Genomic DNA, 23,088 nt, shown 5'->3' on the forward strand with positions numbered 1-23,088 from the left:
GTTTTGGTGAAAATCATTAAAAATGATCCCAGCTCTCACCCAAATAAAGAAAATCAATTTTGTTTCTTTTCCCTTCATGATCTCCTTCCCGCATTGGCGTAATTAAAACAATTTGGGGATGCTCACATGTGAAGGCTTACAAAATAAATCCATCTGCATGAACACATCTGAGCGAAGTCATTCCATCTTGGGCTGCACAAGCATTCTAAGCTGGCTTCCTGGGATTTTCTTTTTCAGAAACAGACAATGAGCAGTGGCTCTTGAGGCTTTTTCTACATCTGGACACAACCATTCCTGTGACCTCTTTTAGTTTGCAAAAAGTTTATCACAAATCAAACACTAATATTAAACTTGTCTGTTGAAATATTTATTTTCTGCCAGGACAACGAAGGAAAGAAAGAATGAAATAACGAAGAAAGAAAGCAGGAGTGGGAGATACAAAAAGAGAAGAGGGAACATAAAATGATATAAAGAAAAATAAACATGAAATATCTGATCTAAGGCTTGTGGATCCTTTTTGCCTGTTTTATATCAGAATAAGTCATTGTGATCAAAGGTTCTTAGGTCACCCAATCCAATACTGTAGCAATCTGGTTTTACAGCTACCTCCCACCAAATAACTCTTTTCTTCTGCAAACAGATTTTTGGCATTTAAAAAATAAACTCCTCAGTTCTATTTTCATGTCTTGCAAGGTTTAGCCTGGTTATTGGCCTTAACTGTTGCACAGATGTCGTGAGACACTTATGCCTAAGGTTATATTCACTCAACTTACATTTTAAATCACAGCACAATATTCTCTTTCAACCTATTGTTTCTGAAGTTTAAGATTACTATATTCTATGGTTTGCATGCTCTGTCTAACCCTAAGTCTCTTTTCTTACTTACAAGTCTCTTAACTACTTTTCAAAACACATGTGGGAACTTACATGTGGAAGACATTCTCATCATTTTTACTTATATCATAATCTTTTTGCTCCCTATCTACTACTTGAATGTTAATGTTTGAAGAGCCTGTTTGCAAATCTCTTTCCATTTTAGCTTCAATGGATTCATTTCTTGGTCATCCAGATAGTGATCTATCATTAGAATTTGCATATAACAATCCAAAATAGTAATTATTCAAATCAGGCAAAGCCTCAGCATCCTGGGGGCTACAACAAGTGAACAAACACAAGCCTTTATCACATAAAATGACGGGAAAGGATGATCTATGACTTGAAATACATAAAATACTCAGTTAAATATATGTGACTGGTAAGTGGAACAACTACAGAAAACTTAAAGGTTTTCAATGTCATCATCATGCAATTTCTATTCATTTCTCACAGGACTTTTAAAAAAAGTGAAATCTAACTTTATTACTAAGGAAATGTATGTTATTAATATTAGGCAAGAAAATGAATCAATTTATTACTTTGGATCAAATATTCTGAGCTACTATTTCTCTTTGTGGTTCTTATATTTGTTAATTTATTTTAAAGTATTCCTATCAATGCAACAGGGAAATCTATTATGTATGGATATTTGTAATTAAATTAAGTCTAACATTTTATTAATTAAATGGCTGGTAATGGAGACAAAGCAGAGCGCCATGTCACGGGATGTACCGCTCAAGCCTGGAACTGTATTAACAACGCAGTATTGCGGACTTGAGAGTTGCCGGTAGTAGATCTGAAAAGCCCTCATCTGGTGACAGATGTTAACTAGACTGACTGCGATCATAAAAACAAAAACAAAAGCAAACAAAGTGTCATGTTAAACAGAGAAGGTGAAGTTGAACAACAACAAAAAAACGCTGGACCTAGATTTAGCATAATCTCAGGGTTATTCCCAAGAATACATTCCTTGCTTATAATATAAATTGAGTCCTCTAAAATTTATACTAGTTGTACTCATAAAAATAAGTAAATACTACTGAAAATTAAACCCATTACAGTAACAGTGATATTAAATATATGGAAGCTTAAAGAATTTTTACATTTTGGAAAAATTGGTACTTTGTTAAATTTCAGACTAAAACAGAATCAAGAAATCAAGAAATCTGAGAAACACAGAATATAAAAGTAAATATAAACAAAATATTTAACAAATAAAGGAAACATTACACTGTACTGGATAAAAAGTAGTCAGAATACATATGTTTAAGAAAACTAAGCAGGAAGTTAAAATGGGGGATGTGTACTACAAGTGGAGTTAATAAGCAGATTCCTTTATTTTTCAGTAGAGCCATAGCGCCATCTTCTGGCCATTTCTACATGACACCAGAATTAAAGAAGAGCCAGGATCTAAATAAATACTCTTCCGTCCTTTAGAGTTGTGGCCTCTGACAAACACAAAGAAATAAATTAAAAATACATAAAAATTGATATATTAATTTTCATTGATTCCTGAATGATTACCTTCAGATATACCTTCCTGATCTACAAAATTTTTGCAATCAGCCAAGAAAAGATTGCTTTTTACATACCTATTATTTTTCTGGAAGATACTTGAAATACAAAGCTACTTATCAACTGATTGTGCACTTTTAAACTATACCACCTAATATTTTTTCTTACTGTGAATCACAGTCCTTTCTTAACAGAGTATATTTTTAGACATAACACCACACAGGAACTGCATAAAAAGTCCCACAAAAGTATGGGCTGGAGCTAAAATAGGTTTACAATTGTGAGTGCACAAAGCACAGAGCTTATTCTTGCACTATTATTTTTAATTATTATATTATTTTTCCATCTGAACAACCATAAAACTACTCCGCCCCACACTGTATATAAAACCTAGCTCTGTTTAGAAAGTATTCCACTTCAAATATCTCCTTACATTTTATGTGGCCATTATGTAATTGAATCCTTTTGGTTTGGGATTTGGGTTGACTAAACAAAGAACTTCCTAGGTATAAAGAAACGTTAAGTATAAATACCATTATTCTGTTACAAATATTCTGATTGTAGTGAAGTTGGACTCATGCCCAGAGTGTGAAACTTACTGAATGTTGAAACAGAATCTTATTCTAAATGTTATCCATAAACTGTGAGACTTTTAAAAATCTCCATTAGTACTTTAAAGTATTGGCCAAAAAATAGAGAGTCTGAATCATTACCTAATGAGTAGTGGAAAGGAGTGGGAGTGATAACATCTTGGGACATTTTAGCATATTTATTTATAACATTAGATAAAATATATGCATATAAAGTGAATAAAGATATTCTCCACTTTTATTTCTTCACCCAGAATAGAAGACAGCCCACTTAAATTTTCCTCCATTTAAACACTCAGAATCAGCCCTGGCTGGCGTAGCTCAGTGGATTGAGCAGGGGCCTGCGAACCAGACAATCGAGGTTTGATTCCCATTCAGGGCACATGCCTGGGTTGCAGGCCGGTTCCCTGCAGGCCAACTACCAGCAGGGGATGCACAAAAGGCAACCATACATTGATGTTTCTCTCCCTCTCTCCTTCCCCTCTAAAGATAAATAAATAAAATCTTTAAAAAAAAAATAAATAAACACTCAGAATCAACCTGGCCTGACATCTGAAAGCAAAGCAATACTTTCTATTGTCCATGACTCTATCTAGCACAATCTGAAGCCTAATTCTTCTAAACTAAATAGAGTTGGAGAAGAGTTGTTTCTCAAAAAAAGAAAAAAGAAAAGAAAGTGACAGCAGCTACAGACAATAACAACTGTATAAACAAAGTCCGTCCTTACTTAATGTCGTCAACAGGTTCTTTGAACAATGGTGAGACAATTAATAATGAAACCAATTTTACCATAGGCTAATTGACAGAAATCATAGTTATGTTCCTGTGGCATCTCATCAATGTTATAACAAAACAACATTAAACAAAGTGACGTTACTTGGGGACCTGTGGCTGTAGTGTATGTTAGATTTTCTTAAGATAAAGATGAGAATTCTTACGGAGGCAGCTAAGTGTTCATTGATCAGTGAATAGGTAAAAAAGATATGGTGTGTGTGTGTCATTCAGCCACAAAAAAGAAGGAAATCTTGCCATTTGAGACATGGATGGACCTTTAGGACATCAGGCTGAAGTGTCTGCAGGGAAACACAAATACTGTATGGTTTCATATGCAGAATCTAAAAAAAATGAACTGATATAGACAACAGATCAATGGTTGATAGAAGCAGGTGATGGGAGGCGAACAAAATGTATACAAGTAGTAAAAAGGTAGTATACAAACTCCCAAGTAAAAAATAAGTAAGTCCTGGCGATGTAACTTACAACATAATGACTACAGTTAAAAATATTGCATTCTATATTTGAAAGTTGCTAAGGGCATAGATTTTAGTTTTCATCATAAGAAAAATATTCTGTGTGGTGACAGATGTTAACTAGATTTATTGTGATCATTTCACAATGTACACAGATATCTAATTATATTAAAACTAATGTAATGTTATGTGTTAGTTTTATGTCAATATACGAGATGAGAATTCTGCTGAAGGAGATTTTAGAAATCTTGCTTTCAGTGAAAACAATGTCCTTTAGGGTTGGATACAATTAGAAAAGGCATGCTAAGATGTGCGACATCGTATATAAGATTTCCTCAGGAACCTGGCGAATTGCGAGCAGGTGAGGTTGCTTACTCACTGCCCCTTCTGCTCTTGGTCTCACCAGTCCCCATGTCCGCTCATGGACATGGTCAGATCCTCCCGGATTTGTCCATTAAGCCAGCTTTAACCTACAGCGTCACTGCACAATTCTACTGTGGAATCAATTCTAACTTTGCACTTGTTTTTTTTTAAATATATTTCATTGATTATACCATTACAGTTGTTCTATTCCCCCCTTCATTCCCCTCCACCCGCACACTCCCTCCTCCACTATTCTTCCCCCCTTAGTTTATAACGACATGTCTCAAGTTCCTTAGATTCTATATTTCCCCCAATATTCTTGCCCTCTCCCCTATCTATTTTCTACCTACTGTCTATGCTATTTTCTGTACCTTCTCCCCACTTCTCCTCCTCCCACTCCCCTGTTGCTAACCCTCCATGTGTTCTTCATTTCTATGGTTCCACTCCTGATCTAGCTGTCCTCTTGGTTTGCTTTTGTTTTAGGTGTGGTTGTTAATAACTGTGAGTTTGCTGTCCTTTCACTGTTCATATTTCATCTTCTTTTTCTTATATAAGTCCCTTTAACATTTCATATAATAAGGGCTTGGTGATGATGAACTCCTTGAACTTGACCTTATCTGAGAAGCACTCTATCTGTCCTTCCATTCTAAATGAAAACTTTGCTGGATAAAGCAATCTTGGCTTTAGGTCTTTTTTTATTGTTATAGATTGAATTTATTGAGAACTTATTATGTACCAAGATTTCACACGTTTCCTTTAATCATTTTTAAAATTTTTCAGTTACAGTTTACATTCAATATCATTCTGTATTAGTTTCTGATGTAAGCATAGTGGTTAGATGATCACATGCTTTAGAGAGAGGTCCTCCTGGTATTTCAAGTACTCACCTCCCCCGTACCTAGTGATACAATACTGTTTACTCTAGCCCCTGTGCGGTAACTTACACCCTTGTGACTATTCTCTAACTGCCAATGAGTACGTCTTAATGCCTTCACCTTACTTCACACTTTCAACTGGATATGATACTCAAACTCTTAGAGATCATTGTTACACCGTTCCTAGTTTCTGAGTTAGGGCATGAGTCCACATTGTACAAGCGAAGTAAAGGCAAGCTACCGAATGTCAAAACTTAGGAAATGTTGCCATTACAGTTTTTGCTATGTATGAGAAATTACACTTAGAAAAACATGAAGTATGCCACATTGAGAAAAAATTACGTGTACACACTTATTATTGAACAGTTTTCCTTTGATGACATTTATTCAATAGCCCATTTTTAACAGGGTAAAGCCATATCTACTACAAAGTTATTCATGCTTTGAATTTCCAATAACCTACTGATGACTAAGACGGGGTCATGTATGCAAAGGGCTCCCCCTACCTTTAGTTTTCGGACAGCATCTCTCACAACTTCCGTCCCTTTGGGCTGCTCCACTTCCGTGCTGCCAAGAAACTACAAATTTTCATCTGTGAGACACAGGCTTTACTCCATTATAAATCCTTAACTCATTTTGAAATATAGCATGGTATAACAGAATGATGAAATAGTGACGCAAATCCCAACCCTGATTAAACAGAAAAGTTATTCACTTATATTATTTTGAATCATATGAAAATGTCAAGCTAGTCAGCAAAAGACAGATACCACAGGACCTCTCTTATAACTGGAATCTAAACTAACGAGAAAAGCAGAACCAGAGACATGGAAACAGGGAACAGACTGGCGGCTGTAGGAAGGGAGAGGGAAAGGGAAATGGAAGAAGGCAGAGGAGGGGGCTTGTCAAAGAATCCGTTTGAATTCCTCATGGGCAAGTGGCAAGAGGGGCGGGCTGCGTGCAGGGAGGAAAAAGGGGGAAAAAGAAGTTGGGGCAACTGTAATCGAATAAACAATAACATTTTTTAAAAGTCAACATATTATTTAATCACATAAACTTATTATTCAAAGATTTTTTAAATGAATTTTCCTAAATATTTTACTTGCAGATGTTTACTGGAAAGAAAAAAAAATATGTCATTGAGCCCAAGGGAATAAAGTTGACTTCAAAATTTAAAATTTAAAACATATTAACAATGAAATAGTTATCTGTAAATTCAAGGCATATAAATGGATCTTATTTGTTGCTGTATTTAAATGTCAACAGTGCATTTTAAGATATTAATATGGTTTACTAGAGTTTATAACCTCAGATAACCATTTTTCTTTTTTTCCAATTATGGCACTCAGATAGCATATAAAAATTTAAAGTAAAAACTTTAAAAATACCCAATATATACCATCCACCAAAGCTATGAGCTAAACTACATTGAAAAATAAAATGCACATAATCTACAATTTTACTATATTTTCAAATATCCCTGAAGGTTTTTGGTTAAAAACTGATCCATCAAAAGTTTCACAATAATTAATGCATTGTGCCCTGGCTGGTGTGGCTCAGTGTACTGAGTGTTGGCCTGCAAACCAAAGGATCACTGCTGGTTCGATTCCCAGTCAGGGCACATGCCTGGGTTGTGGGCCAGGTCCCCAGTAGGGCGTGTGTGAGAGGCAACCATACAATGGTGTTTCTCTCCCTCTCTCCCTCCTTGCTCCTCTCTCTACAAATTAAATAAATAAAATCTTTTAAAAATAATTAATGAATGGTAATAAAATTTATCCTAAAGAGACATAATACCTTCTAAACATTAGTCCAATATCATAAAATATTCACGAGCATTTAGAATTGAAGTGTGGGTATTTTACTCCATAAAATATTTCTATATAAATAGCAAATAATCATTAAAGTCATTAAGTATATATAGTTTCTCACTTTTTTGTTACACACTACCAATTATACCACCAAAGTGAGTCACAAATTCATCACTTCTTATATAAATAGATGTGTGTGCATACGCTTTACAGCAACTGATAAAGTACAATCCCTTTTGGTATTAGCTCACAAAACAGCAATGTCATAGTATCTTTTAAACCACATTTAGACCTTTTTTCCTTCTTGAAAAAATAGCAATAACAACTAAAGAAATTAGACTTCCCATTTTCAAGTTGGGCTCTCTGTATAACATGCTTGAGAATTACCCAGGAAGCAAGTCAAAATATAAAATGTGGATTTCTCAATCAAATAAACCAGCATCTTTAAGGGTAGGGCTAGGGAATTATGTTTATAAGAGAATCACAGGTGTTTCTTTGTACTAAAGTCTAAGGAACAGAATTAGAAAATATTCAAAGGTCAGAAAGACCGTAGAAGGCAGATACAAAAGGTGAGCTCAAAATACAGGAGATAAGCATTAAGGCCAAAAAAAAAAAAAGTCTTGCTTCTCAGTTTCTGTAGTTCCTAAAAACTCAAAGTATACCAAACAACTGTTGCTAGGATCTACATACAATATCATCAGGTACTTTGTTTGCCCAACTGAGACTTCAAGTTTGCTGTCCAGGTCTGCAACCCCCCGCCCCAAATTAATGGAGGAATTCTCAGCTTAAGAGGAACTCAAAACCAGTTACTAAGATGTGGGAGACAGCCGAATCTATTCCCAACACTAATAAATACACCTGTCACATTTTTTCTATGTCAAATGAGTACATTCAACCTTGACTACTATGTGATAGTGTCACATGGGACCTTTAAACTTAGCTCAGTGCCTAGGAGTCTAATTTAATTGGTCTGGGGCAGAACCAGGACATCTGCATATCTTAAAGCACCCCGGGTGATTTTAATATGCCATCGGGTTTGCAAAGCACTGCTTTCCATCATCCAGAAAAGATGGTGGGTTCAAGTGAGAGGGAGGGAGTTAGCAAAATACCGGCTGCTCAGCTCTGAGTAAATCCACGGGGTGAACCCCTGCCCTCTACATCTCTGAATTTATCGCTGAGAGATTTCCCCATGAGTGGGTGGTCTTGTGCCCGCGGGAACGGGGAGGCAAAGGTAAGCTCTTTATTGGTGCTCCTCACCTAGAAGAAGGGAGTGCCTCAAATATCAATAACAGACTGTAAGAGCAAATGGAAATACTTACAGAAAGAATATTCATAATTCAGCAGAAATGTCATGAGTCATAAGTATTATATGTGAATAGGCCATACGGGAAAATTATGGAAGAACTCCAAGTACACTCTAAATGAAAAAACCTCTTGCTGTGCTCCAGGAACCTTTTAATATGTTTCTATCACACGGATTTTAATTAAAACATCTGAGCAATGAAACACGGAGAGAAGCCTTGGATGATGGTGGGAATTAAACTATAGAGACATTTCATATGGAGCTTACTAGTTAACTCAATTCTGCTATGTAATGTTAGATGACCTAAACAGAAATAAATTTACAACTGAAAAGTAGATTATTTCTTAGAATATTTTCTGTGGTTTTAAATACTGAGAGTCATCATGATACATGTATTAAATAATTCATATTTGCACACACTCCATGTGTGTCTACATTCAATATTTATAAAACTCTTAAATATGATGCAGCACGCAGAAATAAACTCAAGGCTTAGGCTCTGAAGATGTTAGAGAAGTCACTTAATCTGCCTTATCTCCCTTTTGAAAAATAAGAATAATAACCTGCTCTTCTTTCCTTACAAAATTTTCTGAAGATCAATTACAATAAGAGACGAAAGAAAAACAACCCTCTGTAAATCACGAAGTGTTTTATAATTAGGAGGGATGGCCACTCCTGGATTCAATGATTTAATGGATACTCCTGGTGCCTGCTCAGCAATCCTTGGATCCACTTAGTCAGGCCTGGACCCGCCTTCCCCATGCTTTGCTGGTAATGGTGCAACTCAAGACCTTCAGAAGACCTTTGGGCAATGAGGTCACTCTGCTGGTGCTGACAGCTGGAAATTCCTGGGCGTTTTTGCTTCGCTCATATCACTACATTCTTTACTCCACGACTGGTGTGGAAGTGCAGAGGCCCAGCCCATTTGCTTGGAGCTGGGGTACACTCTACGATGTAATGAAGAGCTTCCCATGGAATCGGGTGAGGCTGGGGCTCCCTCCGCCTGACACTGTACTCTTCCTTAACTTTCTGCCTTTGCCTGACTGCTTTCTCATGCCCGTACTGGTTGCTCCTGGAGGTGCTCTGTTGATAAATCACTTGCACCCTAATCTCTGTCTTGGTGTCTAATTCTGAGAGAAAATGACATAAGACAGTGTTAAACGCTTAAATGGTTATATTCAGGAACATACAATCTAGGATACAAACCCACAGAGAAATGAAATACTTAAAAGTCTGGTACACGAGTTAGAAGTAGGCCTTTGGTTTTCATCTTTTCCCTCTCTGCCTGGTACCTGAAGGGTGAAAGACAACACGGAAGTGAATTACGCCATGGCCAAGGGATTCGTCCATCCCATCGCAACCGGGTGGTTAACTTGCCAGAGAAACAAGGCCTGAGGGCTCTGTACTGCAAAATGCTGGCCTGGCTGTCATCAGAGGTGAGGTGTTTCACTAAAACAAAGAAACAGCCACGCCCACATGTGAAACTGGAAGCCCACTAGACCTTTCCCAGTCTAGCTCCCGGGAGACTGGCTGCTATAGTCTTCTGAGGCTCCAGCTGGGATTCTTTCTTCTCTAGGCGAAGTAGCAAGTGCTTTAGTATCTCCTCTAGGTGATTCTGATGCATGGGTAAGTGTGAAGGCCATGTGTTCTAGGTTATTCAACATCAAACCAGATAAGGAGTTCTAGAGACAGAGAACAGGAGAAAATGAAGAAAGAAAAATATCCAACGCTTCTCCAAAAATAAATGTATGGATTTTCAGATTAAAGAATCTAAGATTATGCCATTGTAATGAGTGAAAATCCACATACAAAAGCACAATAGGTTCCTCATCAGCACATTAGTGATAAAGAAAAGATCATAAAAGATCCTAGAGAGAAACAGACAAAGAAACAAATAACCCCACAAAGGACCAGGAATGTGAATGACAACAGAGTTTATATCAACAATAACAGAAGAAAAATAACCTCAAAGTATAAGGAAAAATGATTTCAAATTCTAAGGAAAACTAACTTCAAATTCTAGGGCAAAAAGATGACTTACAGCCAAGTTCCCATGTTATAAGGAAAGAGAAATATGCACCGAGATAGGGAAAGGACCAAACACTTTACCTTCTATGACTCAATTCTCAGTAAGAAGTAGAATAAAACAAAAGAAAAACAGAACCCTGGAAATGGGGGAGGCAGCAAGATGGTGCCGATAGCCACTGCAAACATGACAAATCAGGAGCCAGCAGCCCAGCAGGTTGTCCCAGAAAGAGAAGTAGGTGCCAAAGAAACACAGAAGGGTTCCAAGTGGGGGCTGCAGAGAGTGAAACTTGGGAGAAGAGCTGCGGAACATCACGCTTTTGCCTTTACGAGCCTTGGGTAAACAGTGGACTGTCTGAAATGGACACGAATTACTTTGATAAAATAAACATTCAATAAAGTCCCGAAATGATGAGTCAATGTGCACATATTCATTTTTTCCTTTAAAAAATTGTTGAGTATTTACTGAGTCAAGCATTTACTAAGTGCCGGGTATGCTGATTCAGAAGTACAAAGAGGTAGTTACAGAATAGCCATGGGAATGTAAAGTACAGTATATAGAAAATGGAGTAGCCAAAGATCTCATATGCATGACCATGAGCATGAACATGAACAATGCTGGGGGGGTTGCCTGAGGGAGTGGGGGGGTCTAGGTGGAAGGAGTCAAAGGGGGAAACACTGAGACAACTGTAATAGCATAATCAATAAAATATAATGTAAGAAAAAATGAAACTGACCCTGTCCTCATGGAGTTTAAATTCTAGTAAGTGTGTGTGTGTGTGTGTGTAATCGGTATTTCTGTGTCTTTTCTTATGTCTAGATCACAGACAGATTTATAATATATCTTAGATGACATAAGTAAAACTAACACAAGTAATACAGCTGGAGTGGCTAGAGTGTGAGCAATATTCAAAATCAAGTGATCAGGAAAGTCCTGCCTAAAATGGTGACATTTGAATAGAGACCTGAATGAAAGGAAGAAATGGAACATATATTCAAACAGATTGAGGTTAAAAGTCTCTGATGTGTCAGCTAGGTAAGTAGACTCACAACTGGGTGTGTAAAGTGGAGCCTGGGGAAGCACATTCCTGGGGAGAGGGTGTGGACGAGGGAGACCCTGTCCCTGAGATCTCAATGGAAGGCCTGGAAGGCAGAGACGAGTTCCAGAGTCGTGCATCCTCAGGCAGTTGGCAGGTCTTGGAGGGAGATGAAAGAAAGTAACGCCGCCAACAGGAACAAGAACAGGGAGATGGCAAAGGGAATCAGAAAAATTACATCATGCATGCTAATTGGGGTTGGTAATGCAAAAACTAGAATAAAATTTAAAAAGAGAGAGAGAAGAAATACTCATTGAGGTTGTTGGGTTAGCAAATAAAATTATTAGATGCTGGTGCTGGTCAGAACACAAAAGGGCGCAGACACTCTGGAAGGAAGATTGATGGGTTTTAAAGGTAAATACGGACCTCTAAGTCAAAAACTGCACCTTCGGGGGTATTTACCCCACAGAAATAAAAGCTTATGTTCATCCAAATATTCACCTACCAGTGTTCATAGTACACATATACATATTTTTATTATTGTTGTTGTTTTTCAGTTATGGTTGTCCCACCCTTTTCCAGTTGCTGTTTCCTGTACCCCCGCCATCAACCCCCACCCCAGTGTCCATGCAGTGAGGCCTCTGTTCAGGTTCCTTGACTTGCCCCTTCCCTTTCTTTCCCTGCTACTCCTCTTCCCCTCCCCTCTGATCATTGTCAGTTTGTTCTTTATTTCAATGTCTCTGGTTCTCTTGTGCTCATTTGTTTGTTTCGTTAATTAGGTTCCATTTATGGGTGAGATCGTATGGTAGTTGTCTTTCACTGCCTGGCTTATTTCACTCAACATAATGCTCTCCAGTTCCATCATGGCAGATATATTTTAAAGAGCCAAACATTGGAAACAATCCAGATGGCCTTCAGTGAGCGAATGGCTACACCAGTCGTAGTATAGCTACACTCTGGAATACTACTCAGCAATAAAAATCAATGAATTCTTAATGTATAAAACGACTTGAATGAATTTCAAAGGAATTATGCTGCACGGGAAAAAATAAATCTCAAAAAAGTTTCTTTTGGGGGGAGGTATCTACCTAAGCAAAAAATAAATGTTTTAATTTTTACATTTTCCTAGAAAAGGGGACAGTGGTATGTTTAACGTTTTGAACTGAGTAAAAATAATTGTCTCTATGTTTAAGCAACTTTATGTCTTAGCTCCTCCATGTGGCAGAAAGAAATAACAATAATGAGGAGACAGTACAATGTATCAAACTGTTTTTGATTTGTACCTGTAGATGCAGAGCCATATTTTTCAGTGTGGTGAGGAGCAAATAAAAAAGTTATGTGCTCTGTGGCAAATGATAGTGGTTGGTGCCATTTTTGGTTACTTTAAGTTTTCAAACTCTTATCAATTATTTTTCTTTATAGCCTCAAATAGGCAACATTCATTTCAGTACAGTTTGGGTGGGAAAGATTAGACATTAGACAAGTGTGTCCAATACAAGTGTGCAGCTTGCACAATTGTAGGCTTGTGCTCTGAAGCTCTGCAACAGAATTCGTTTGCTTATGAATAAACTCATGTATTTTAATAGTAATAAATGTTCACTACAATTAATTGAAAAACTACAAAATGTATTAATGAAAAAAAGCATCAACTATTACTTCACAACCAAGAGGTAACCATTATTGAAAATATTATTTTCTATCTTTAAAGTTTGTTATAGTAAAAGTAATTTGTCAGAAAGTATTAAGCTAACTTATGAAAAAAAAACAAAACCTCTTAAATTACTATATACAATTGACTGATTTGGCATTATTGTGTGTGTGTATGTATATATTTAATTTTGACTGCTAGCTGAGTTATTAATAGGGCTTATATTAAAACATTAAATATGACTGTCAAGCTATATGGATAGATAAGAAAGATAGTAAATACAAAAAGCACATTCAGAATATATTAGACTATGAAAAGTAAAAAGACAGCAATCAAAAAATGTATTCCTAATTTGTGTATTGATAGGTATGACAATATGGCATATATTTTAAACAGATTTTACAAATGATAAAAATGCCTTTTAAAAACCTTTGACAGATACAGAAAAAAATTCTGATACTATGAAAAGCTAGTTATATATTCACACAAACACTCCAACCTATCCATCTCTCTGCTCAATGCACTTGAATACGTAACAGATGTACTCACAACAGGTATTTTAGACTGTAGTTTGTTAAAATTAAATACACAAAAATAATTCACTATTATATGCAAAATATTTATAGACTTCTTCATTGAAAATGCTAATATGATATTTCAAGTTTGGCTTAATATTTTCCGGAATTTCCACACCTATTTTTCAATGAATTAAAATGACAAAGATTTTAAAAATGAATCTCAGTTGACATCTGTATTCATTTATTCTATTTCTCTGATTATATTCCTGGCAATAAGCATTTTGCAAAAACCCGAGTTAAAGTTTGAGGAATCCACCTCTACATTCAAACATTACTCAGAATTTGCCTTTCTTCATTTTAAGGCTAGTTTGTTTATGGCTTGCTCCTTTGCCAGTAGAGAGCAGTGTTGGCCATCTCATGGACTCATTCGTGATACCTGATTTGCTTGCTTCCTCAAATGCTTAATCACTCCATGAATAATGTAGGATGCTAATTTTTAAAATGTCAGATTAATAACCATTAAAATAATTAACTAAAGAGTTACTAAGCCTAACTGCTATGAAATTTGACACTATTTAATATAACAAGAAACTGATTTATAATGGAAATAAATGTAGTACATGTTTTACTTATATCTAACTCAAAATACTCCAATTTTATGCAGATAATATGCCCTCTACACTATCATTTTAAATATTAAAGAACAATAATTTCTACTGTTTACAACATCTAACATCAAAGCTTCATCTAACATCAAGTTTAAATAATTATTGGTAGCACAATGACCAATGAATATTCTAATCATTAAAAAAGTAAACAGATATGTCTCTATCCTTGTAGCCAAGGTTGCAGAGCCTTAAATAGGATGGGGCTATTCTCTTGGTGTTAACTTGACTGTCTATGTGTTGAAAAACAAAAAGGTATTGAAACCTTCTAGCTACTCAACTGCACAAGTAGATAAGCCATATGGGAGTCAGCCAATTTAATTTTTATAGTCTTCATTTGGCTGACTTGTGATGCCACAGTGCCAAGCAATACGGGAAAAACCATTTTAAAAAAGCACATCGTAACAGTCTATTTCTAAAAAAAAGAGTTGGAATCAATCAGGTTTGAACCTATTACCTGATTGCCAAAACCATAATCCTGAAAAAATATAATTAAATCCACCAAAAAGAAAAGTTGTACTTCAAATTTGAAACTAGATACTCTAAATGGTATCATTTGAAGGAGGGCCAAAAAATTTGGACTGAGAAAAAAATTGTGGGAGGCTCAGTATTAAGAAGTCTACATTTTGTATTTGATTTGATATTTAGGTTTCTCTTTTTATTGTAGTAACTTTGTAATAAATTTCATCTGTTCTTATTTTATGTGAGTATGGTCTGAATTATTTTAACAGGCCCTTGCTTTTAAAATAAGACTTTAAAGTTTAAGCCAAAACTATGCTACTTACTATAAACAAGAAAACGTGCTCACTGCCCATTGTGCAAGCAAGGGTCTCACAAGCAGAGCTTTGAATCACGTGGTCACAGTAGGAAGGGGTGAGTTTTCCTCCTGCCCTAGAGCCAACCCCTCCAATGGTCACAACACCTCTTGCACCTCTGAGGAGTGAGACAGGTGGAATGAAGAACAGGCCATCTACTTGCTATTTTAAATAGCAATATTACAAAAATAAATAAGCCCAAATTAAACGGAAAACTAACATGAGCTTTGGAGCAAGACTGCCTTCACAATCCATTTTCTCCTCAGAGAACCACATGATCATGCTCTGTGGAGAGATCCTCATTAAAACCCATTATGTTGTAGATGTGAAACAGGGGACCAGGAAGGCGAAGTGACTTCTCAAGGTCCTGAAGCTTGCTAGTAGCAGAGCTAGGGTGGGGATTCTAGCTCTCTTAATTTTCAGACACTTACTCTATTGTTTTTGTGCAGGGGGGTGGTCTGGGGGTGGGATCTGCCATCTTAAATAAGACAGAAATAGAAGAAAAGATAATATAATATAATGAATATATATTACTGATTTATACCACATTTATTTGGCTAATTAAGACCTATATGTTCTCTCTACTATGAAATGCTTAAAATCTATAGGAATAAAAGATATTTGGTTGGCTTTACAGTTAGGTAATCTGAGTTTCCAAGTACCATTTATTTACTGGACATCCCAGGGCCTCAGTTTCCTCATTCACAATATAGGGGTAAGCCAATCCTGTTTTTGTGAGAATTAAATGAGAAAATGCAACAGGTACCTGGCTAAATGCACTGAAATAATAAAATAACAAAATAACAGTCAAAACAAGCAAATAAAAAGAGCTAACCTACCCACAATACACGGTGAGTAAAAAAAAAAACCTATTTTAAGCCATTAGTATTTGAATAGTGGGTCTTGAGGCTGCTAGAATCCTTACAAACACAAGTGCAAGTATACTTTTCTCTCAGCATTTTATTGGCTATTTTCAGACATTTATTCTTAATTCTCATTGTAATTTAATTAAATTATAATCCTCATTGCACTTTAATCAAATAAGACTTGAGACAAGAGAAATTTTTAGGATATCTATACACCATATGCTTATTTGTGAATGCCTCATCTATAAACATACACTTTTTTTTTCCAGAAAGGCCAAGTACATTTCTTGTTAAATAGATTCCTAGTTGTTTTATAGCTTGGAGTAAATAAAATTTTTGTATTCTATTTATAACAAGATATTGCTCTGCAGAAAATATTTATCCTATACTCAGTGGCCTTTATCATATTCTCTTGTTAAGCTTAGTAATTTGTATTTTATTTACTTTGAGCCTATGGGAATATAATTATCAATGAAATTCAATATGTTTTCTTTTCCAATATTGCTGGCAATTATCTCATTTTCCCTGCTCACTGTATTAGTTACAAAACAACGATGACTCACAGTGATAATCAGTATCCATATCTCATTCTTAATTTTTATGGAACTTAAGTTATTGTTCTATTTTCATAGAACAATACTGCTACTGTTCTACTTCAGATTTAAAATCTGATAAAGTGATTGCCCTGAATCTTCTCATCTTCCTAAACTCTGTCCAAAGAAATATTTTTATCTGGAGAAGTCCCTAATATTTCAGGAAACTTCTTATTTGTCTTTATCTTTTTTTTCTTTCCCTTATGGAGAAAACATTCTTTAAAACACCCCTCCCAATTCAGGTGATAGTACCTCCGGTACTCCCGCTTTGAGATACCACATCATTGTTACTATCACCACCACCCAAGTCCTCACTATCATTATTTCTCTATCCTGTTCCATTTCAAAAGCATTCACTATGTAGCATGATCATCTTTATTTCTGTAGCCTAACCTACTTCATAAGTATTTCTTTGTTGTGCATCAATCATCCTTCTGCTGAGTACGATTCTAGACACTAGGGAGACAGCAGGGAACGAAGCAGACCCAAACCTCTGACCTACTAACTGTGCTGTATGCTACCCTTTGTCTTGGTTCTTTCATTCCACTCCCTGGAGACTCATTTTTTGAGTACCATCTAAACAGGCTGTAACAAGAAAGGTTCCAGGTAAACAATACCTGCGGTGGTGAAGCTTCCTGGCTATAAGTGATCATTGTTTGTTTGAAATCATCAGACATTTTGGAGAAGACCTCATTCCAAGCTGTAGACAGAACTTCTCCAAACTCAAGTATCAATGTGAGTGATCGAATTAAAAGACTTTACTACTCAAATAGCTGTCCTTGTTTCCCTATTTTATATATATATATATATATATATATATAAATATGTACACACACACACACACACACACACACACATATATATATATATATATATGAGTTTACTTATTTATTTTTAGAGAGGAAAGGAAAGGAGAAAGAGAGGGAATGAAACTTCTGTGGTTGCCTCTCGCAGTCTCCTACTGGGGACCTGGCCTGCAACCCAGGCATGTGCCCTGACTGGGAATCAAACTAGTGACACTTTGGTTTTCAGGCCCTTGCTCAATCCACTGAGCTACACCAGCCAGGTCTGGTTTCTTTACAAACAGAGGAAAATCGACTTTTTAGGTTGGGCATAGCTCTTCCAAGTGAAAAATGAGTGTGGGTTAATGATCTTCCTGAAATGATTAATATGCCCTCTAATTCTGTGAAGCATTGCTGCATGTAGGACTTTTGTTAGTGGGCTATGATGGTGTAAGCAGAGAAGACTGGATTCTGTCCCCTGGGATTTTTACTTCCTAGATTTAGAGATTCAAACACAGACATGAGAAGGCAAAGAAAAACAAAAACCTGAGATCTGAAACAGACCGAGACAAGCCTAATGCCTGACTATGAATATACTGTCCTAACTTCCATCAGGTGCCCCCAGAAGCAGTAGCAAGAAAAGGCTCTGCACCAGAGCAGGCCTTCTTTTATTTAACAGATGGTTAACTGAAAGCCTACTATGTGCCAGGCAATGTTCAAGGTACTTGGATACAGTGATGAACAGAAAAATCAAAGATGTCTGTGAAAGTAGCTTAGTGGAACCCATGCCAAAGAGTATTGGAGTCACATGGACACAGGGTTGAAATTCTGGCTCTACCACTTGAAAGGTCTTTTATAAAACCTCTGAGCAGCAGCTTCCTTCTTTTTTCAACTGTAGATAAATATCTCTATACTAATAAGTGGATTCTGAGCAAAAGTTGCAGGGGTAAGTGCATGACACCTAGTAGGCAGTCACTAAATATTTGCTTCCATTAAAAATATATTCCTAACTGATGCATGGGTACTCATTATTTGTTGCTAGACCCTAGAGTAATGATGGGAAAACAGGGCTTGTGACATTATTTTCAACAAGCACCAGGGTTTTTTCCTTCTTCTTCTTATTTTATAGATTTCACATAATTCTATTAATAGGATTCACTAATTCTTCCAGGAAGCTGGTGATTCTGGCTAATTAAGTGACAGATGGGGAAATACAGAAGCATCACCCATTCAGGAATGGCAGGATCCTGGTAATTTCCTACAGTGGAGTAGGGGAAGGAGTGAATGAATCATCACGTTTTTGTGTAATCAGTGGAGTTCATCAACAGTGAGGAGTCTGCCTTGCAATCAGATGCTGATGTGAGCCCATAAGCTGTTTTATCTCATTAACTATAGCCTAATTCTCTATGTGTGTATGTGTATATACATTATATATATATATATATATATATATATATATATATACACATTTACACACACACACTTGTAACTTCATTTTAATAATTTTGTTTATCTTTAAAAGTCCATGTCTTTGTATTTTAAAGGACAACTATATTTATGTTTTTTTTTAACTCTAGAAGACAATTATCACTAATTAGCACCACTTTGTCTCCACTGTAATACTTAATTGGTTTGTTTAAACTCTAGTATATGCTGATTTTATTCGATTTTCCTTGACCTTTAAAAAAAACAACCTTTGCATATGCTTGGGCAGCTTTTGAAAGTATTTTTCAGTTGCCCTTTGAAAGTTTTAATCATGGTATTAACATAGACTTTTATGTTTTTACTGGACTATCTCTAAAAATGTAATAGCCTGATTAGTGACTATAATTCCAAATCATGTAAAAACTTCCTTTACATACACTGGATTATATCACAGTATATTGGTTTTCTGGGAAAAAAACTTTATACATTTTTATTTCTCATAATATATTTGGTTAATACATCAAACATTTAAACTTCTTATTGTCACACAGCAGAACTGGCATTTAAAAGAAAGCTTTACCCTATATATACATCATTATAAATATGAGTAAAGTTTAAAGTAAGCTACTTATTTTTAACCCACTTTTTAAAAAAATATTTATTTTTAGAGAGAAGGGAAGGGAGAGAGGGAGAGAAACATCAATGCGTGGTTGCCTCTCATGCGCCCCCTACTGGGGGAATCTGGCCCACAACCCAGGCATGTGCCTGGACTGGGAATTGAACCAGCAACACTTTGGTTTGTAGGCCCACACTCAATCCACTGAGCGGGTTGAGTGCTGGCCTTTAACCAGGGCTTTAACCCACTTTTTTTTTAACAAGAGAGAATTTTCTAGAAAATTTTATTTATTTATATTTAGAAGGGAAGGGGAGGAGAGAGGGAGAGAAATTTCAACGTATAGTTGCCTCTTGTGCTCCCCTGCTGGGAACTGGCCTGCAACCCAGGCATGTGCCCTGACTGGGAATCGAACCGTGATCCTTTGGTTCGCAGGTCCGCGCTCCATCTATTGAGCTACACCAGCCAGGGCTTAACCCACTTTTAATGTAAGCATTTTGTGACATTCCAGTTCAATTCCTTGCCTCTCAGACTTAAGAGCAAATACATATGCTGACTGGATCCTGAAACTAATTTATTTTCATTTAAAAGTGATAAATGCCACTAAAATACACAAATAAATGAAGTATGGGCAACATCATGATAGCTTTAGAATCATGAGACTTATATGTCTCTCATTTCAGGGCTAATCTAGTATAAATTTCAAAATTATAGCATGTCTATAGAAATTATGGATCCTGCTATACATAAGAATTAAGAAACAAATGACTTTCTTTGCTCCCAAAATATATATTCTGTTATTGAATACCCAAGTTGAAACATCTGTACAAAACCCAGGGGTCCTCACTCTATAAAGCCCTGATACACTCCATAATAAAATTTTATCAGAGACTCTAAGAGTTATTGCCATTTTAACATGATTAATGCTTCATCTGAAAGTCAGATCACATTTCATAAAGAAGACAGCTTGGGGAAGGGCCTTTTTTCAGTGCGTGATGACATCTCATTGGAACTGGAGGGGCCTCCATTTCTAGAACCCCATCTGTCAAGCTATGTCTGTGGAAATCCTGCCAGCAGCCTGCAGGAAGGAATGCAAAGTGGGTGGATGGTAGGGAGGATGTCAGGAAAAGGGCAACTTTCTTTTCATCTCTCAGCGGACTTGTTAGCCTCTGCACAGAAAGTGGTTTTGATTTCCTGTGATAAAACACATTCTAGGAGAAGGCAAAGGTTCTGGCTCAGGTTGTGGGTGTTTCTCCTTCACATGGACTGAATTTTCAGCCTGCTATTAGGATAGCAGCTCAGCATATAAACGCAAATCCTCGTGTAAACACTGAAGACAAGGGGCTTTATTTTTGTCAATTCTTACTGTCCTTAAAGACTGGTTGTTTACTGAATGATTAGGTCTGACTTATTTTGCATAGTCTTACAGAAACTCATGGAATTATTATGTTTTTAATTAGCTCTTCTGTTACTAATTTGTTTTGGTCTATTACTTTATATCTCGAATCTGTTACTTTTTATAAAAAGTGGTGGTTATTCTTCAATAGAGTCATTGTGAGGATTGTTTGAGCTAATATGACAATACAGTTTAGCACAATGCTTGGAATTTAATGAATTCATATTTAATATATGTCTCACTTAATCAAATAGGATAACCAGAACTATTTTATAATAAAAGCCACAATGTCTCCTTGAAATTATGTTGCCTCATACTATACATGATCCAAGTATATTATACAAAACAATAATAATCAATTTGCTTCTGGCTTTTATCTACTATGAAATTATATAAATGCAAGTGAAAATGAAAGGATGTTTGTCATGCTAATTACCCCAATGGTCTTAATATCGTATTATAACTCCAGGAACTTAATAAGTGAAAATATGAAATTAAGAAGAACTATGAAATGCATATGCATATTAGCAAACATACACATCTATCAGTCAAAATAATGAAGTAAAAAATTTGATAAGTTACAAGAATTCTATCTGCTATTAAATTAAGTGGTGTAAGTGTTCCACGTAGGTGTGGGGTGACGTCATTAATTAGGTCATGCAGTTGGTCACCATATGGTACAAAAAAGTTGTTTCGAGGTAATCAGGAAGCACACTGGTTCAGTGACTATAAATCTGTTCAAGTCTTAAACTTGCTGTTAAATAATCCATTTTACAAAGGTCAAGGCACAGCACTCAGGAAATATATCATAAAAATGATATCAATGCCCCTAATTTATATATATATTTATATATATTTATATATATTCATATTTATATTTATATAAATATAACTATATATTTATATATTCATATTCATATTTATATAAATATAAATATATTGATTTGGGCCAAAGTATTTAACCTATTGATTATGACATTCTATACACTGGTAATTCCACCAGTATCCTAGAACAGCACATCAGCTCTCAATGGGTAAATCAATTATAGACCATATCCAAAGATTTAGCCTGACATGTCTATTTGCTTGAAAATGTTTATTGACAGAGACGTCACTATCTCACAAAAGCATCTGCTCATATAATGACCATTCTGTGTATTATTTTATCTTCCTGGTCCGCAATTATTTAGGGGAGGGTGACAATAAAGCAGGGGCTAAAACACTGAAGGAGGGAAGGAGTGATGTGAGGATTGTAAATGACCTCAATTCAGAGAGCAAGAGTGACAGTTTGACAGCTGCAAAGATGCCAGCAGAGGCATTTGAGAGAGAAAGGACAGTGAATTCATCTGCCAGGCCAGATGTTCTGGGGAGAGTTGTATGGAGGGAACACTCACCACTTGTGCAAAGTGTTATATGGAGCAAAGTGTTGTGTGGAGGAAACACTCACCACTTGTGCAAAGTGTTCAAGGTTGGAAAAGGCAGCAGGAGATTTAGTGTCCTCGGTAGAGAGGTGGGGTGGTTTGCCGAAATTAGAAGCCAGGTCCAGAAGAGAGGTGGAGGACAGTGGGGAATCTGCGGATACACACTCATCACTACCCTATGTTCCCAGGGACCCAGGCGTCAATCCTTTTTCTAAATAACCCCATTTTTTCACTTGGCTGATTAAAAAACATATTCTACTACATCCCCAAATGTATTTAAAGTGGCTATAAAGAGTTATAGAACAGGTGTATCATAAACTAAGCTACAAGTTCTTCAGCAACAGCATATAAATATAGTCAGTTAACCACATGATTCACCGTTGACAAGGTAAATTTTTTAAAAGAATGTTTCATACATATGATGGAACTTTGATATGCAACAGGATTAATATATTTCACTGGCAAAAGAGTTTGACAGTTCATTAAATTTGAAATAGCCCCCTAGATATTTGTTTTCTTTTACAATTATTATGAATAACAGCTTCACAGTTATTATTACCTTTATTTCAACCCATCATCTTCCACTATTTTCAAGTACTTTGGAGAAATAGCTATCACTTTCCACCAAAATGGAATAAAACATTATCCCATTTTTGCCTTTTGCCTACTTCTGCCTTTACATTTTATCCTACATAGTTGCCTGC

The 23,088-nt window shown here is 36.1% G+C and overlaps 1 protein-coding gene across 7 annotated transcripts in view; it reads right to left on the reverse strand.

Moving 5' to 3' along the window:
* Positions 1 to 23,088, reverse strand: part of GULP1 (GULP PTB domain containing engulfment adaptor 1) — a 226,923-nt gene that overhangs the window by 47,583 nt on the left and 156,252 nt on the right. For all 7 annotated transcript variants that reach the window (XM_037043781.1, XM_037043779.1, XM_037043782.1 and 4 more), the window contains exon 5: positions 5,976 to 6,047. In XM_037043781.1, coding sequence (XP_036899676.1) covers positions 5,976 to 6,047 — 72 coding nt within the window. The remainder of the gene's footprint in view (positions 1 to 5,975; positions 6,048 to 23,088) is intronic.

Source organism: Sturnira hondurensis, unplaced genomic scaffold, assembly GCF_014824575.4.
Source record: "Sturnira hondurensis isolate 20B ecotype Veracruz unplaced genomic scaffold, ASM1482457v3 Scaffold0004136, whole genome shotgun sequence".
In the NCBI taxonomy this organism is placed as follows: domain Eukaryota; kingdom Metazoa; phylum Chordata; class Mammalia; order Chiroptera; family Phyllostomidae; genus Sturnira; species Sturnira hondurensis.